This window comes from Erpetoichthys calabaricus, chromosome 10 (assembly GCF_900747795.2).
Source record: "Erpetoichthys calabaricus chromosome 10, fErpCal1.3, whole genome shotgun sequence".
In the NCBI taxonomy this organism is placed as follows: Eukaryota; Metazoa; Chordata; class Cladistia; order Polypteriformes; family Polypteridae; genus Erpetoichthys; species Erpetoichthys calabaricus.
This window is the reverse complement of record NC_041403.2, coordinates 121,732,597-121,750,248: the sequence shown is the minus strand read 5'-3', so window position 1 is coordinate 121,750,248 and position 17,652 is coordinate 121,732,597. Positions and strand designations below refer to the sequence as shown.

Sequence of the window (17,652 nt, the reverse complement as noted above, 5' to 3'; positions counted from 1 at the left end):
AAAACAGAATGAAAGCCATATAGCAATATTAAGGAATAGCAACAATTGTGTATCAAAGTTTACTTTTAAAACAAGATGTACAAATAAAGAAATCACAAAAATAGCATTGTATCATATGTTTGCCAAAACTTCCCGTGGGTCATAATGCACATTTGAAATAGTACCCCAGAATAGTGCGCAAACGCCATCTCTTAATTAAAAAAAATAATCTTATTTTATGCTGTTAGGCGTATTTCAAATATTGTCATTGTCTGTGTATTTTAAAATTATTGATCTTAGATAGCATTTTCCCAATAAGAGACTTTTGTTTATTTAATTGGAGTAACAAACCCATTAGCTATTAAACCGAATGTTGCACGCCTGAAGGCAGGTTGAAGGTTATTTAAAAGTATTTTTCCACAGTAAATTAGTGAGAAGCGTAGCCGTCTGCTAATTCAGCGGAAATGATCTGAAATAGTTTTGGAGCAAATTTATTTTTGATTTTCTTACTTTCACACCGGAGTTTGCCACGGTTGGCCAAGATCACCTGATAGATGCTTCGAGTCATATAGGAAACTATGGGCGTCTCTCTAGGTGGGAATAAACTGGGGGCACCGCCGCGCACATTCGGCTGTTTAAGCAGCTCTTCTAGACAAACATTCAATGTGCCTGGGAAATTCTTCTTTTTTTCTCTCCTTGTGTAAACAATGTACTAAAAGTGGGCATTGCATATTCTCATTAAGAATGGCACATTTGGTGCCATCACCTCAAATCTTCAGTCCATACCTTGCATAACATTTAAAAATAGATGTGCAGAAACTTTCTAACATTAATTTGAAATTAATAAAGATGGACAGCCAGCCAGCCAGCCAGCCAGCTAGATAGATAGATAGATAGATAGATAGATAGATAGATAGATAGATAGATAGATAGATAGATAGATAGATAGATAGATAGATAGATAGATAGATTATGAACAATCGGGTCGTATTTAACAGTAGTCCGGTAAAAACGAAAACGTTTTAGGACTGAAACAACGGGATGTGTTTAATAAAAGATGTTCTGCAAATACTCAGGACTAAAAGGTTAAATATAAATTAGTTCAGCATCCTATACGCATCGTTTGTATGAGTATATTAATTTGCACTTATATAATACCTGCATTTAATATTAAGATCGATAATCTTATTGCATAGTTGGCAAAATAATTATAATAACCTCATATACTGTTTGTTGTCATATCAACAAGCAACAACAGAGGTTCCAGTAATTATAATTCGCACATGAATGTTAGACACAACAGACGTTGCCATCCTCCGCTCGAAATGATCCACCGAGCCATCCATCCATTCATTCATTCTTTTATTTTTTAACGAATTGCCCAGTTTAGGGTTATCTGTGTCTATCCTTAAAAATGTCAGCTTGTGACTTGTCCGGTGCCACGTGTCAAACTGTGAAATTCTGTTAATGTGGACAAAAGGCTCCAGGGTCTTGAGCCCACTAAAAAGAGTTCACTGCACGCCTTTATTAAATAAATTCTACAAATACAGTGAACGTTCTTCATTCTTTTAGCCCTTTGAAGACACATTTTTAAAGTACGTTTTGGTTTGTTCGTTCTGTCATTTATTTTGAAGACAATCGAAACTTAAGGCGTATGATGCATCTTTACAATATTAAATGTTGTTTGGCCGCGTTTAATTTAAATTTCTAAAATATGGTTTAAACACTACATAATTTTCCATAAGAGTAATTATTATTATTATTATTATTTAAACACTGCGGGCATTCAGTAATGAAATACAAGCCGTGTTAAATTAACCGGCTCTGCAGGGTTATTGTTGGTAATTCAGTCTAATTAAAGGCTAGATCAGAGAAACGTCTTTCTGTTGTATAGCGCCTTTCAGAACACATTGCCAGAACGCAATTCTTTCCTGGTACTTGCTTATTACAAAGAAGCGCACGGTCATTAGGGACATTTCTGTATGCAATTCTATAAAATGAATAATTGCTGAATCCCATTCAAGAATCTAAATTTGACTTTAAACAGTAATATATATATATATATATATATATATATATATATATATATATATATATATATATATATATATATATATATATATATCAGAATCAGTTTTATTGGCCATGTATGAACGCATTAAAGTTTTTGGTGACTCTTCAATTATAACATATAATCGACATACAGTACACACAAGAGTTAATCACACACCTCAGATATATATAGATAGATAGATAGATAGATAGATAGATAGATAGATAGATAGATAGATAGATAGATAGATACTTTATTAATCCCGATGGGAAATTCACAGTGTGTGTGTGTGTGAAAAGTCTGTCTTCTTAAGAAATAGTTTTTTTGTTTAAAATTCCAAGATACATTGAAAAAAAGAAACGGAAAAGCTTGTGTGCTCAGCTATAGATAACATTGGATGTCAAAATGTCGACAGTTCACTCCCGAGTGCCATTTTTCTATATACATGTAAAGTAGAAGTGCAGCCGCACATTTGTGTCTCCGTCGAATAATTTCAACACGCTTAAAGTTTCAGTGTAATCGCCAGCTATATCAACACTGAAAACAAATCCTGCTCCTAAACAATAAGAACAAAGCGCAGGTTTCTTAGCATCCTTGAGAGTGGGAGCGAGACAGACACAGAGTGACAGATCAGGATGTGCTCAAGAAGTTATATACAATTTCATTTTTTTTTTGAAAGCGGATGGAAGGCAAAGCATTTTTCCTTAATCGTACACACTCTGTTAACGGCGCAGTCTTCGTTATTTATCATTATGTCATGATGCTGAAACGGAAGAGACACAAATGCGAGGACTGCCTTTTGATAAGGCACTTGGAGGGTCGAGGGATGACCTGGACACCTCCCTCTTGACGTCCCATTTTCTGGTCAGGTTTCACGCCGTTTAGAAGGCACAGGGGTGTTTTTAAGTGACAACCTGAATGCGCCATTGTCAGAAAGGCTGGGAATACAACCCCACCCCCAGCCCACCATTCGACCCGGCAGGCTGGTGCCAGGGGCCCAGCAGGTACGGCGAGCAAATTTGCATCTTTTCTGCAGATAGTTAGGCACTTGGTCTCGTAATGGAGCTATAAACCAACACAGTCGATTGGTGAGGACCCAGGAGGGCTTTCAGAGCGTTCAGACCTCTTTAGCGCACAATACGGCTGACGCTGACACCCAGGGAGCCTGTGACGGGGGTGGAAGGGGACTCATTGTTAAATTATTGAATGATTAGGATGAAGCAGACCAGAACTCCTGAGAATTTTTCGTCCACGCGGCTGTTAGACACAGTGCTTTTATTATTTGCTGTTGTAAAGTCATGTTAACATCTGACGAAACATCTGTTTTGCACCAAGTATTCCCACCTTCTGCCTGCGTTGATAAATAAAAGGCCCATCATTTTTCAGTGATCATCTGTGTGACAGCATATCTTTCTTTTAAATATCACACACTTCAAATAAAACACCGACACCAATAAAGTGCAGAATTCTGAGAATGCTTAAAAAGTGAGAATATTTATTATTAATTAATAAAACTTTGTAAGCATATTAAAAGTCAAACCATTCATGAATTCACATTTTTGTCCTTGAGAAATAAATGCACCCAACATGATTTTCATTTAAGAAAGCATTTTCATTCACCAAGCAACAGTAATGATGCGCAAGTTTTGTGTTCCTTAACTTTGTTAGCAATTGTTCTTAGACCAGTTTGATTCTTCTGTTCTTGAATTAAAAAAAAAATCACACAAAAACATAACCTCGAGCGAATTTCCAATTAAAACTTAAATCACTACTGAATTTTTGTTTTACGTATTTTTAATGTGTATATATATTGGGAAAGTATTTTAAAAAAACAACTAATCAACAAGGCCCTTTATAGAAAATTCAGGCCACCTGGAGCGTTTAATTTAATCTGTTAAAAATTGAATGAAGTTTATTTATTATAATGAAATAAAGAAATAACAAGACAAGACTAATCGTTCGTTTTTCGTGTCGTTTTGGTGAGACGGTATTTCTTTTTGTCACAAATATGTAGATCTTTGACACAATTCCTTTTTTTTACTCTATACTCGTAAGTCCGTGCTAATAGATTTTAACGTGACTCTCAGTTTAGTATTCTAAGATATTTGGAAATTATCTTGTGAAAATCTCAGAAAGTGTTATTGACTCTGAGCAGTACTGTGGCGTAGCAGTTGACGTCGCCTTCTTGCTCGCTCGTGGACTGTGTGGAGTCTTCACGTTCTTCCGGTGCGTACGAAGAGTTCTTCTCCTCCAACGTCCCCAAAGACTCATGTCTTAGGTGAATCGGCCGTGAAATGAACTGGTGCCCTGTTCCAGGTTGTTCCCTATGCCTGATGCTGCCGGGATGGGCTTAACCCCTTGCGACCATCAACTGGATTAAGTGTGTTTGCAGATATTATATGTTGTCATTATTTTTGCGTCGGATATTTACTGGTTCTGATATTACCTGTCACATCCATTAAGGTTAGACTTCCAAAATAACGGAGCGAGGGTCTGTGTTTGAATTAAAGTGCCGTCTGGGCGAGGTTTCTTCCTTGTGTCCCTTGTTCTTAAGATTGCCACTGTGTGTGTGTTTTTCGAAAAAAATGAATGAATAAATAAATGAATGAATGAATGATGATGATGATAAACAAATGCACAACATGTCCGTAATTCACATTTATAGTCAAATGAAAACTCAACCGATTTAGGCAGGCATGAGTTGAACCGTCAATGCATCACCTACGTGGAGAAAGCGTAGAAATGTATGTCCTTGAGCACCACCTAGTGCTTTGTAGGAACATTGCATTATGCATTTTCGTTAAGCCCCCTATAACAAATCAAGTTACATAAAGATAGGTGAATAAAACGGCAAAAAGAGAATTATTTTTATCAAACTATTAGTTTATATTCAGTAATAAAATAACATACTTTTACTTTTTATTTAATTAGGTGAGTGGTTAAAGCTTTGGATTTCACGCCCAGTGGGTTCAGATCCTACTACTGACACTGTGTGGCCATGAGCAAGTCACTTCACCTGCCTGTAGTTATATTGAAATATCAAAATAAATTAACCCAATTGTATGTGAAATGCTATAAGTCGTTTTGGAAAAGGCGTCAGCTAAATAAAACTTAGCAATTTACCAAGCTGGGTTCAAATGCCGTGCCCGATGGCAATCTGTATATGGCGTCTTCATGTTCTTACTAATTTTAGTCGGGTTTTCCTTGCTTCCGGATACTTTTGTGTGTGTGTATGTGTGTGTGTGTGAGTGAGTGAGTGAGTGGGCCTATTATTATTATTATTATTATTATTATTATTATTATTATTATTACTATTACTGCGGTGGGTTGGCACCCTGCCCAGGATTGTTTCCTGCCTTGTGCCCTGTGTTGGCTGGGATTGGCTCCAGCAGACCCCCGTGACCCTGTGTTCGGATTCAGCGGGTTGGAAAATGGATGGATGGATGGATTATTATTATTATTATTATTAGTCGTTAGAAGGGCATTTTGCCGTTTAGCTGATAGATTTAAACCCGATAATCTCCAAGGATTCCCTCAATCATCATTACCATTTTTGGCGGAGCTCACCTTGCTCAATAAAAACAAACGCTGTTGCTCTTAAAGAAACAAGTGCTCTTTGAAATGCAAAAGTAGCCTTTATACGCTGAATGTTGGGGATTGATGTTTATTTTAGTCTAAAATAGACCAAGGGTTAATAAAGGAATACCAAGGGAGCGAATAGTAATCCGGTTGATGTCAAAGCGCGTAATCGAAGCAGTTTTTTTCCCTTCTTCTTTTATCAGTGAATCTTCTGAGTCTTTTCAGACTGAAAAGCTGTTGTTTCTATCCAGTGTTTGGAATTTCATAAACAATGAAACCGCGACAACGCCTCGTAGCAAACACTGCGGAATACCGCGGCCTCACTGATGTTTGAGAATAATGCAAGCGCTGATCGTTTTTAATTACATGTCAGCTTCAGTTATTAAAATGCTCCAGTTAAAGCGGTGCTGCCACTTGGTGTTCTCGCCTCTTCCAGTAATGAGGCGTATTACTCGGTGACTTTATCAATAGCACAACGCAGCAAACGCGTATAGAAATGATTCATAAATAACCTGCCTACTCAGTTTTTTTCCCTTTACTTAAAAACAAACGAGACACAACTTGTCTCAGCTTATTAAACATAAAAGGCAAGCATTTAATCATTTTTCAATTAGATTTACTCAGAACTTTCCTCAGCTACCTTAGAAGTTTTGGCCAACTTAAATCATAAATTATGTTAGCTCTGAAGATCTCATACTGACTGTCTTTATTGGCTTGTACAAGAAAAAGAAGACACGACTAAACTATCTATCTATCTATCTATCTATCTATCTATCTATCTATCTATCTATCTATCTATCTATCTATCTATCTATCTATCTATCTATCTATCTATCTATCTATCTATCTATCTATCTATCTCTTATTAGCTTTTTATAACTACTGTATGTATTAGTTCTTAGAATACGTATTTGAGTAATAATTCGAGAGAAAGTACATTTCTTTATAGAAGCTGAATGTGGAATAATGCTGTTTTATGTTATTATGTACATTTCAGGTCTGCAGATTTAAAAAAGACATTCACGGAAGTACCAGGCCTCTATCGTTGTTCAGAGAAAGAAAATAAATATTGTCAAATTATTAGAATTGTTGATTTAAAATACATATTACTAAAATATTTATACTAGCCGTCGGCATACAAGCACTGTGAATTTTTTTCCCGTGTGAGAACATTTTTGTACAAATATAAAAAAGTTTAATACAACTGAAATAATGTCAACAGCATTTTACAGTTTAAATAAAAGGTTATAATCGCTACTTCGTAAAAACACAGCACTGAATACCTGGCATAATCAGTTAGTGCACAAGGAAATGTAAAAACTGGCAAAGGCATGTGCCCAGGCGTCCCGTCCTGGTTTGGTTTCCCATCTTATTAGCAGCTGCAAAACTACAAAAACTGTTGATACAAAAATACTACAACTGTACGATTGTGAGCAGGGCAAATGCTTGGTTACTTTGCTTAAACTGCAAAAATAAACTGTGTTTCAGCCCGATGGTTTTTTTTGGCACTATATAAACGGAATCTGTCATTTACATCCTGTAATATGATTAAGGATTCTCATGTTCTTTGTTTTCTTAAAATTAAATGGTTCATACTCTGCAATCATTCAGAAGATTATAATAGTACTTTTAACTAAGCTTTAACCATTTTGAGGTTTTTAATATCAGTCCTATCGCCTTTACGGTTGTGGAATGGAATGTGCATGTGCCGGCTGACAGCTTATCTTAATATTGGTATTGGATTAAAACAATAAAAAGCGCCCTTTGCATCCGCTATTGAGAAGAAGGAACGTAACCACAATCAGGTCTAATTACCACGGGTTCAAGTTAATCAGACTCGTTTGTGTAATTCGTGAACTGCAACAATCGAAATAGTGACTGGGCAATTAAAGAATGACGAATAGTAATAACGAATCGCATTAATACATTAAGTGAGACTTTAATTTTGAACTGACTATTCTAATTATTATGTTTTTTCCTTAAAAACGTAAATCAAAATGAATAGTAAAATAAATAAAAACAGTTAATATATATATATATATATATATATATATATATATATATATATATATATATATATATATATATATATATATATATATATATATATGGAAACATATCACTTTGCAAACATTCACTTAAATTATCATTAAACTATATTATTTTATATATATATATATATATATATATATATATATATATATATATATATATATATATATATATATATATATATATATATATATATATATAAAACAACAGTGTAGCCAGAATTATACATTCTTCAAAATGTAAAACCGAATTAATCTTAATTCCCATATAGGTTGCGTCTTCAGGATTATTATTATTTTTATTTTTTTTATTTTTTTATTTTTTACATTTTGATGAATTTTTGTGAAGTATCTTAATCTGCGTTATCGACCTTTCATCACTCGCACAAATAGCTATTGCAGGAGCAACACAATAACACACTCAAACGAAATTATAACTTAATTTACATGTTTGTACCAAGTGTTTCAGAAGATGACTTTGGCGTCCCGTCCTGTAAAGATTGCTGCGAATATCGGCATCATTACCGATCGAATAAGCAACATGGAAATTTTATGAATGGAACGTTAAAACGTTATTGTCAAATTTACATAAGCCTCGGGTATTTTAAATGCGGCGCCTCACTTCTTCAGCAATACAATCTGAATTGTGTATTTGCAGTTTTTAATTTTTAAAGATATGATCATCATTACCAACAGATTCAATTTATAAATGCCAAAGACAAAGTCAATATGAGTCTAAGACTTTTAATGTTGAGAATTTTAAAAGCTGCACTATTTAATAACTGAAAGTCATTTTCCTACCGGTATTTTGCTTTTTCAGTTTCATTCAATATTAAAGGCTAATGTAAGCGAATTTGCACATTAGACAAATGCTGTAAAATATATTTAAGGGGTAAAAATGCTTAAATAAAATACATCCTTTTGTTAATTTGGGGTTTCTTTTCCCGTGGGATATTTAAAAAAAAAATCTCAAGCTTGCTTTTTCGTTTTGTTTCTTTGCGAGTTGCTACATGCAACCTTACTGACGTCTGCCCTTTGAAACCTATCATTTAAAAAGCAGGTTGAATTCAAGCCTGCAGGGCGACATTTGACTTTTAGTACATACTTATAAGACCTACATATATACACCTAATGAAACATCTGTGTGTGTATATGAGTCTGTTTTCTTTACTGATGCATTTATTTCCGCTCGTCTTATATAAAGTACTCAGTGATGCCCACCACACGCTATCAATTCCCATATCAGTTTCAAACCTACTTATTTAATCTCAAAAGTACATTATGTATTTAAAAAATAAGGCACATTTTGCTCTTCGACATACACAGCTTTCTTTTTTATATTTCAGTATGTCAAAACTAACGTATAGTATAAACGCAAGCTTTAATATTAAATCCTATATGGGAAACACAATAATTACTTTTTAAAATTTCACAAAAAGAACCAAACATTTAAACTAAAATCTATATCATTTGTTTAAATGCTACAAGACTTGAAAGATCTTCGACAAGTTTAACATTTGAAGAAATACCTTAACATACATTTACGAGTAGTTGTACTAAATAGATTACAATTTCGCCAAAAATAAACATCTATTTAAATATTTCACGAAGTAATATCTTAATAGTTGCCGAACATCTAAAATATACTTTGAATAAAAGTGACTAATTTCTTTTTTGAAAAAACGTTTTCACATTTCAGCATAGATTTACTCAACGGTGTAAAAAAAAAGAAAGGGGGAAAACATGTTACCTGCCAGTCTATTCTCTCCAGTAAAGCCATGATTTCTATTCGGTCACTCTTAGCTAAGTGAGAGACAAGCTAAGTTGTTCTTGCGCTGCCGCTGCTGACTCTCACCTGTGCAGCGACTCACCTGAAGCTCAGTACTCTCTAAGACCGCGCATGCGCTCTGCGAGCACTCTGCAGAATCTTCCCGGTTATCCAACATTCTTTACCTCATCAGCGTCGTTTAGAAAGTCATAGTTGCGGTCCCTTTGATCGGCGCCTGCTACTTAATTGCAAAGGGGAGTGGTGGCATAGATGGAAAAATCCGGCAGCTGCAAAAAATGTATCTATTGGGCCTGATGAAGTATTTCAGCAAATAATACAGATAGATAGATAGATAGATAGATAGATAGATAGATAGATAGATAGATAGATAGATAGATTTTCTCCTGCTTTGATTGCAAAAACATTGCTCAGTGTAAAATTCTTGCCAAAGATAGGATGTTACCTGACACGTTTATGCAAATACACGAAAACAGTAAATATTTCAATATCAAACAAATGGGATATAGAATGAGGCAGTTCCCTTTTATTTATTTACTTTACTCAAATGAATATTTGCAGATATTATACAGCAGCAACAGGTAGTAGCTAGAATGAATCTGTATAGCTTTTGTTTGTTTTGTTTTGGGAGGGACCTTGATGAAATGTAGAAATGTATTCTTATTTTTTCAATTATGTATCATTCCTAACGAAATATTGGAGCAATTCATCAGGCAAAGAAAATTGTCACATTCTCAAAAATAACTGCTATAAAAAGTTAAAGTTTCTTCCAATTTAAAAAAAAACCTTAATCGAATTATTATATTCTGTAGTACAATGAATAATTTTCGCATTATGACGGGTCTAGTATTCCTAAAATAATCGAACCTAAGTAAAACTATAATAAGTCCCCATACAATTCAAAACACTGATTTTAACGCTATTCATTAAGTACTGCTGAGATACGTACAGACGTAAATGTGTTTGCAGTTTGTTGTCTACATTCTGTGAATTAAGCTTCCAGAGAGGAAGGAAAGAATACGCGGAAAAATGTTTAATTGTAAACATGAAGACGAGATTTAGTTTTTTACTCATAACTTGAAATGAAAGTCCCGTTCGTTATTCGCTTCGATCTGGAATACGCACATTTTAATGAAGGTGTTACAGCGCATTCGAGAAGACACCACAAAGTCAGGCTTCTTCATCTCTGAACAGTCGATATCAATTAAAAATGAAAGAAAAAAACACAAATAATGGTTACTATATTAGAAAATAAATTGTTTAGTTCGTAGTTTATTTTCTTTACGGTGGAATAGAAACGAGAAATATTATGCAGATTTAAACGATGAAAAATTAAGTTAACGCTCGGTTGGTTTCAGGTCAACAATAAAATGTAAAACACATCTTTCAGATGTGCAGGTTCTTAAATTATTAGCAGCAATCCCAACAAGTAGTTAGAAAACAACGGAATTTACAAAGTTTACTAAGTCTCTAATAACATATACTATATTCAATGCTTAAACCCGATTTTCAAATTTAATTTCATCATAATTTTCCTACTGTTCTGCGAGTGAAAATACTTGCGCAATAGCACAAATGAAATTGTGAAACGCTTTATCCGACCGTTTAACCTTTCATATAAAAATATTAAACTAGATTATGGTTTATATTAAGATTTCACAGTGTGCAGTGCTAACTTTGACCAACGAATCACTAACAGGCTTAATGTCGAAAAGCTAAAACAAATTTCCGCTTTATCCAAACGCTGTAGCTTTATTAAGTATAGCTACCGTAGCTTTTTAAAGTGGACGAAGATTAAAAAAATATTTGGCGCAATATGTTATGAAATTAATCTTTGACCAATTTTAGAAATGTAGGACAGAAACATTTTATTATTTTGATTCACAGATACAGCTAAACCGGCAAAGTAAAATACAGCGCATCTGGCTGAAGTCCGCGATGCTTCAGGACCTGATGTTTTCTAGTGATTGTTTTGAAATTATATACGGGGCCCTCATAATCTGAAACATTAGAGGTCGTTAAAATTGATTGGGATTGGACGTATCGTTATTTCTCTTAAAATTTGACTAAATGTAATCTATTCATACCTTCTCCCAGAAAGCTTCCTTCATCGTGAAATTGCAGACAGTCAAGGCTTATCCTGGTGGCATTGGCTCAAGTCGTTATGCATCGGGGGTCACGGAAACAGTGACTGGGGTATGAATCCGGGGACAATCCCCCGCACATGCTGTCTGAATTGTGACTTAACATAACATAAAAACCTTCTCAAAGCAAATGAAAGTAATTCAGGGTCGCCGAGGTTTAGCCCACCAACACTTGGCTCAAGACAGAAACCAACCCTGCATAGTCCAGCCCATAATTGGGCCCACATACACACACACGGACACTGGAGCCAATTTACAGGTGCCAATAACCCTAACTACCACGCTTAAAAATCAAGGTGCTAAAATGTTTTTTTCAGAGCGATGCTATAAGGGATCCAATTTTGGTACCCAAAAGAACCAACTACATGATCGTCCCAGAAAAAAAACAAACTTTTTATTTTGTAGATTGGTGACAGGTTCCCCAAATAACCATTAATAGATGTTAAGAGAGTTGTGAAATACCAATGGGTTCCTGATTTTGAAAGGACCCCTGCCATGTAAAGTAACACCGGCTAAGGTCATCTTTTCGTTATCTCTTGTAGCCTTTCAGGTAGCCTGCGATACATTAGATATTTATGTTTTGTTATCAGGAACCTTGCAACGCCCAAAACAATTTCTTATGCAAAGTGCTCTTACCGGAATAAAATGGTTCTTTCTCAAGAAATCGTCGAGGAACCACCCAATAAGGTAAAGTGTCATTAAAGAATCAACATTTTTAAAAGAGTGTGCGTCTGTTAGAAGGAAAGACACGCAGACTCGGGTGCAAACTGCACACTGACCGGGGACTGGGCGCAGCGTCAAATCCACACAAATCAGTGAAATGGAAGTCTTAATCACTGCCTCACTGTTGTTGTAATCATCATCATCATCATCATCATCATCATCATCATCATCATCAGCAGCAGCAGCATAAGTAGCAGTAGTGCCACTTCACAGTGGCATGATCCCATAATTATTCAGTTTCTTTCTGAGTATAGTTAGTATTTTTCAGTTTGGCAGCATTGTGCTAACAGTTACAAACTGATCTGTTCTGAGTGAGTGTGCTGAGCTTGTGTTCTATCCAGTGTATATTTCATCCCCTACTATCTATTACTGCTCCGGGACTGGCCCATGCTATCCGCTATACTGAACCAGCGGTGTCTTCTTGGGGGGCGTCCTGTGCATTAGAGGTTTTTACCCCTGACCTTTTTTCAGGAATGCTCAGGAATATAAGAATAATATCGTTAAGCCCTTGATCTTTTTATCTATAATATTTGATTCAGCCCGTGATCATAGGGCGAAAGCCCAACGGGGCAACTTCAAGGGACAACCTTAATATCCCCAAATTTTCCCCTCTTCGATTTTTTTATACGAGTAACATTGCAGGAACAAAATCACAGAGGGAGTTAATGGCAAATGGTAACGATGCGCTTGGGCTAAACCTAGCAATAATAATAATAATTATTATTGGTCACTCAATAATAATAATAATAATAATAATTTGTTCAACGATGGACCGGCGCCCCGTCCAGACATGGTTTCTGACCTGCTCCCGATCCTGTTGCTAGGATACTCTTCGGCTCCCACGAAACCTGACAATGTTATTTCATCTGCTATTTCTGTCATTGCTTTATTTGTATACTGAAATCTTTTCAGTCGGAATGATTTTTTAAATTATCCTTTCTGGCACATCGCATTATTATTATTATTATTATTCATTAAAGAATTGCGAACCCAGCATTCACACCATTAAGCGTTCAATAATTCGTACTCCGCTGCTTTTCTTTACGTTGTGATCTTTAAAGATTCCTCACCGCGCAGTCATCGTTTTGTTTTCAGCCCCGTCTCCATCTCCTTCCCCGGAGAGGTGTAATTCCCTTTCAGCATCTGAATTAACAGGTGCTCTTTAAATATTTAACGACTTTTTTTGTGTGCATTGTTTACGAATGGAGTGAGGCTTAAGGGCTCCGTGACGCAGCCGACAAACGAAGCACGTTGCATATAACAGCCTGCAGTAACAAAACTATCTCCCCAATAATTTAAAATGGGATGAGAGAAGATATCGTTTTGTAATTATTTTTACAAAGAATTAAATACATGCAGCCTTCAGCAACGTTTCCTAAACAGGGAGTATTCCACTTGCCGTGTTTTGCGATATTGACTCCTATGACCCTGCAGACTTTCTGAAATCAGAAAACCGACGTGATACAGGCATGTTCAGGCTATGGGGGTCTGGAATGGGCTCCCCAGACACGTGGTTCTCATTGAGGTGCGTGGCGTTCCCCGGATGTTAATAAAACGAGCCGAACCGTCTCTTATTCACACTTTCTTGTTGTGAACATAAAATGTTGGGTTAATTGAGGACTCTAAATTGTCCCGGTGGGAGCAATGAACTGGCGCCGAGTCCATTGCTTATTTTTGTCTTGACCCTGATGCTTCCTTGATACTGCATAAACGGATGCCTAAAATGCAGGGAAAATCCTGGATTATTTCATTTTCTGCAGTGTGTTTTCTTTTAATCTCTCATTTTTCCTCTTCCTCCATCTTGAAGCTATAATTCCATAAAATGCATGCAAATTATTAGTGTGTTAAGTGTTTTTTGCAATTTGTATTTGGCAGTTTAAAGTTTACTACTTGCAGATTTTTCCACGCTAAACAATCCAATGTCAAAAAAGTGATGATGTCACGCGCCATCACCTTCTCGCCCCCGCTGATAAGAACCGCTCCAAGCAAGCTGCAGTGCCAGGGAGGAGAGGAATCGGCTCAGCGGTGTCGTCAAACAGGTGAGCAGATCAAAATACAGTACAGTATATGCAGTGCTTATATGTCAGTCTACCAAAGTACCCTGCGTTGCTCAGATATGTTCAGTGGGTTAAGGTAAGGAGTAAAGAAACGAAATATATGTGTTATTTAAATGGTGTCCCTTGTTATTATTGGCTCAAATGCTTGTAGCCCATTTGTCATCTACACCACCTCTCTTATCAATTTGCGTCTAGAATTTGTGCCTTTTGTGTGTGATTGGATTCCTTGATTGCCCTTAACTCCTTGCTGGGTTGTATCCATGAACACTGCTTCTTTCTGTTTCCCGGTTTCACAAATAGATGTTCGAATCCACATTAATAAACTGGAAGGACAGTTGAATAATTGAAACATTACTAAGGAAGATAACCTGGGGAAAGCTACCATTTTTTGTGTTGTTCCCTCTGCTGAACCTTTATTCATGATGAAACTTTTGAAACATCGTAAACTCCACAAGTATATATTAGGCTGAATTCACTGTAATATATTTTCAAAATTTTAGATAGATAGATAGATACTTTATTAATCCCAATGGGAAATTCACATTCTTCAGCAGCAGCATACTGATACAATAAATAATATTAAATTAAAGAATGATAATAATACAGGTGAAAAAAACAGACAATAACTTTGTATAATGTTAAATATTAACGTTTCCCCCCCCTGGTGGAATTAAAGAGTCGCATAGTTTGGGGGAGGAATGATCTCCTCAATCTGTCTGTGGAGCAGGACAGTGACAGCAGTCTGTCGCTGAAGCTGCTCTTCTGTCTGGAGATGACATTATTTAGTGGATGCAGTGGATTCTCCATAATTGATAGGAGCCTGCTGAGCGCCCTTCGCTCTGCCACAGATGTTAAACTGTCCAGCTCCATGCCAACAATAGAGCCTGCCTTCCTCACCAGTTTGTCCAGGCGTGAGGCGTCTTTCCTCTTAATGCTGCCTCCCCAGCACACCACTGCGTAGAAGAGGGTGCTCGCCACAACTGTTTGATAGAACATCTGCAGCATCTTATTGCAGATGTTGAAGGAAGCCAGCCTTCTAAGGAAGTACAGTCGGCTCTGTCCTTTCTTGCACAACGCATCAGTATTGGCAGTCCAGTCTAATTTATCATCCAGCTGCACTCCCAGGTATTTATAGGTCTGCACCATCTGCACACAGTCACCTTTGATGATCACTGGGTCTATGAGGGGTCTGGGCCTCCTAAAATCCACCACCAGCTCCTTGGTTTTGCTGGTGTTCAGGTGTAGGTGGTTTGAGTCGGACCATTTAACAAAGTCATTGATTAGGTCCCTATACTCCTCCTCCAGCCCATTCCTGATACAGCCCACGATAGCAGTGTCATCAGCGAACTTTTGCACATGGCAGTACTCCGAGTTGTATTGGAAGTCCGATGTATATAGGCTGAACAGGACCGGAGAAAGTACAGTCCCTTGTGGCGCTCCTGTGTTGCTGACCACAATGTCAGACGTGCAGTTCCCAAGACGCACATACTGAGGTCTGTCTTTAAGATAGTCCACGATCCATGCCACTAGGTATGAATCTAATCCCATCTCTGTCAGCTTGTCCCTAAGGAGCAGAGGTTGGATTGTGTTGAAGGCGCTAGAGAAGTCTAGAAACATAATTCTTACAGCACCACTGCCTCTGTCCAAGTGAGAGAGGGATCGGTGTAGCATATAGATGGCATCTTCCGCTCCCACCTTCTCCTGATATGCAAACTGCAGAGGGTCAAGGGCGTGTTGAACCTGTGGCCTAAGGTGGTGAAGCAGCAGCCTCTCCATGGTCTTCATCACATGTGATGTCAGAGCAACAGGCCGAAAGTCATTCAGCTCACTAGGACGTGATACCTTTGGGACTGGGGTGATACAAGATGTTTTCCAAAGCCTCGGGACTCTCCCCTCTTCCAGGCTCAGGTTGAAGATGCGCTGTAGAGGACCCCCCAGCTCCAATGCACAGACCTTCAGCAGTCGTGGCGATACTCCATCTGGACCCGCTGCTTTGCTGGCATGAAGTCTCCTCAGCTCTCTGCTCACTTGCGCTGTTGTTATTATGGGTGGGATGTTTTTCCTATGCTGGTATCAGCAGAAGGATGTGTGGAGGGTGCAGTACTCCGAGGTGAGAGTGAGAGTGGGTTAGGGTGGTCAAACCTGTTAAAGAAGTTGTTCATTTGGTTTGCTCTCTTCACGTCTCTCTCAATGGTGGTACCCCGCTTCGAGCTGCAGCCAGTGATGATCTTCATCCCATCCCACACTTCCTTCATGCTGTTATTCTGCAACTTCTGCTCCAGCTTTCTCCTGTACTGCTCCTTCGCCGCCCTGAGTTGGACTCGGAGTTCCTTCTGCACGCGCTTGAGCTCATGCTGATCACCGTCTTTAAAAGCCCTTTTCTTCTGATTCAAAAGGCCCTTGATGTCACTTGTAATCCATGGCTTGTTGTTAGCATAGCAGCATACTGTTCTTACTGGAACTACAATGTCCATACAGAAGTTGATGTAGTCAGTAGTGCAGTCAACAACTTCCTCAATGTTCTCATTATGAGATCCCTGCAGGATATCCCAGTCTGTAGTTCCAAAAAGTTCTCTCAGAGTATTCTCAGCCTCCGGGGTCCACTTCCTGAATGATCGTGTGGTTACAGGTAGGACTCTAACTTTTGGTTTATAGTGAGGCTGAAGCTGAACCAGGTTATGATCTCCTTTCCCAAGCGCAGGCAGCGGGGTGGCGCTGTATGTGTCTTTAACGTTTGCATACAGTAAATCAATAGTCTTATTTCCCCGAGTGTTACAGTCCACATACTGGGAGAATGCAGGCAATGTTTTGTCCAGCGTCACATGGTTAAAGTCTCCAGCGATTAGCACAAGCGCCTCAGGGTGCTGCGTTTGTAACTTAGCAACAGCGGAATGGATGATGTCACTCGCTGACTCCACGTCTGCCCGAGGAGGAATGTATACAATAACAACAATGACATGTCCAAACTCTCTGGGCAAATAGTAGGGACGTAAACTTACGGCCAACAGTTCGATATCCCTGCAGCAAGTGGAGATTTTGACGTTAACATGTCCAGAGTGACACCACCGTGTATTAACATAGAGAGCGAGTCCTCCTCCTTTGTGCTTACCACACAGCTGTTGTGGAGTAATGTGTGGTTGTTGTAATGTTGGGCCTCCCATTACGACTCACCAGTGAAATTCTTGAAACTCCATGAAGGTGATAGTTTAAATTACATGAACAATAATGTAAAAACAAAAGTTTACGAAAGCAGCCATGGATGTTTTCAAGGGATGCACGA

The 17,652-nt window shown here is 37.6% G+C and overlaps 1 protein-coding gene across 1 annotated transcript in view; it reads right to left on the bottom strand.

Annotated features, from left to right (window-relative positions):
- tfap2c (transcription factor AP-2 gamma (activating enhancer binding protein 2 gamma)) overlaps positions 1–9,545 on the bottom strand; it is a 33,738-nt gene extending 24,193 nt beyond the window's left edge. The window contains exon 1 of the mRNA XM_028811853.2: positions 9,413–9,545. Within this exon, the coding sequence (XP_028667686.1) occupies positions 9,413–9,442 (30 nt within the window). The 5' untranslated portion in view covers positions 9,443–9,545. The remainder of the gene's footprint in view (positions 1–9,412) is intronic.
- Positions 9,546–17,652: the final 8,107 nt, after the last annotated feature.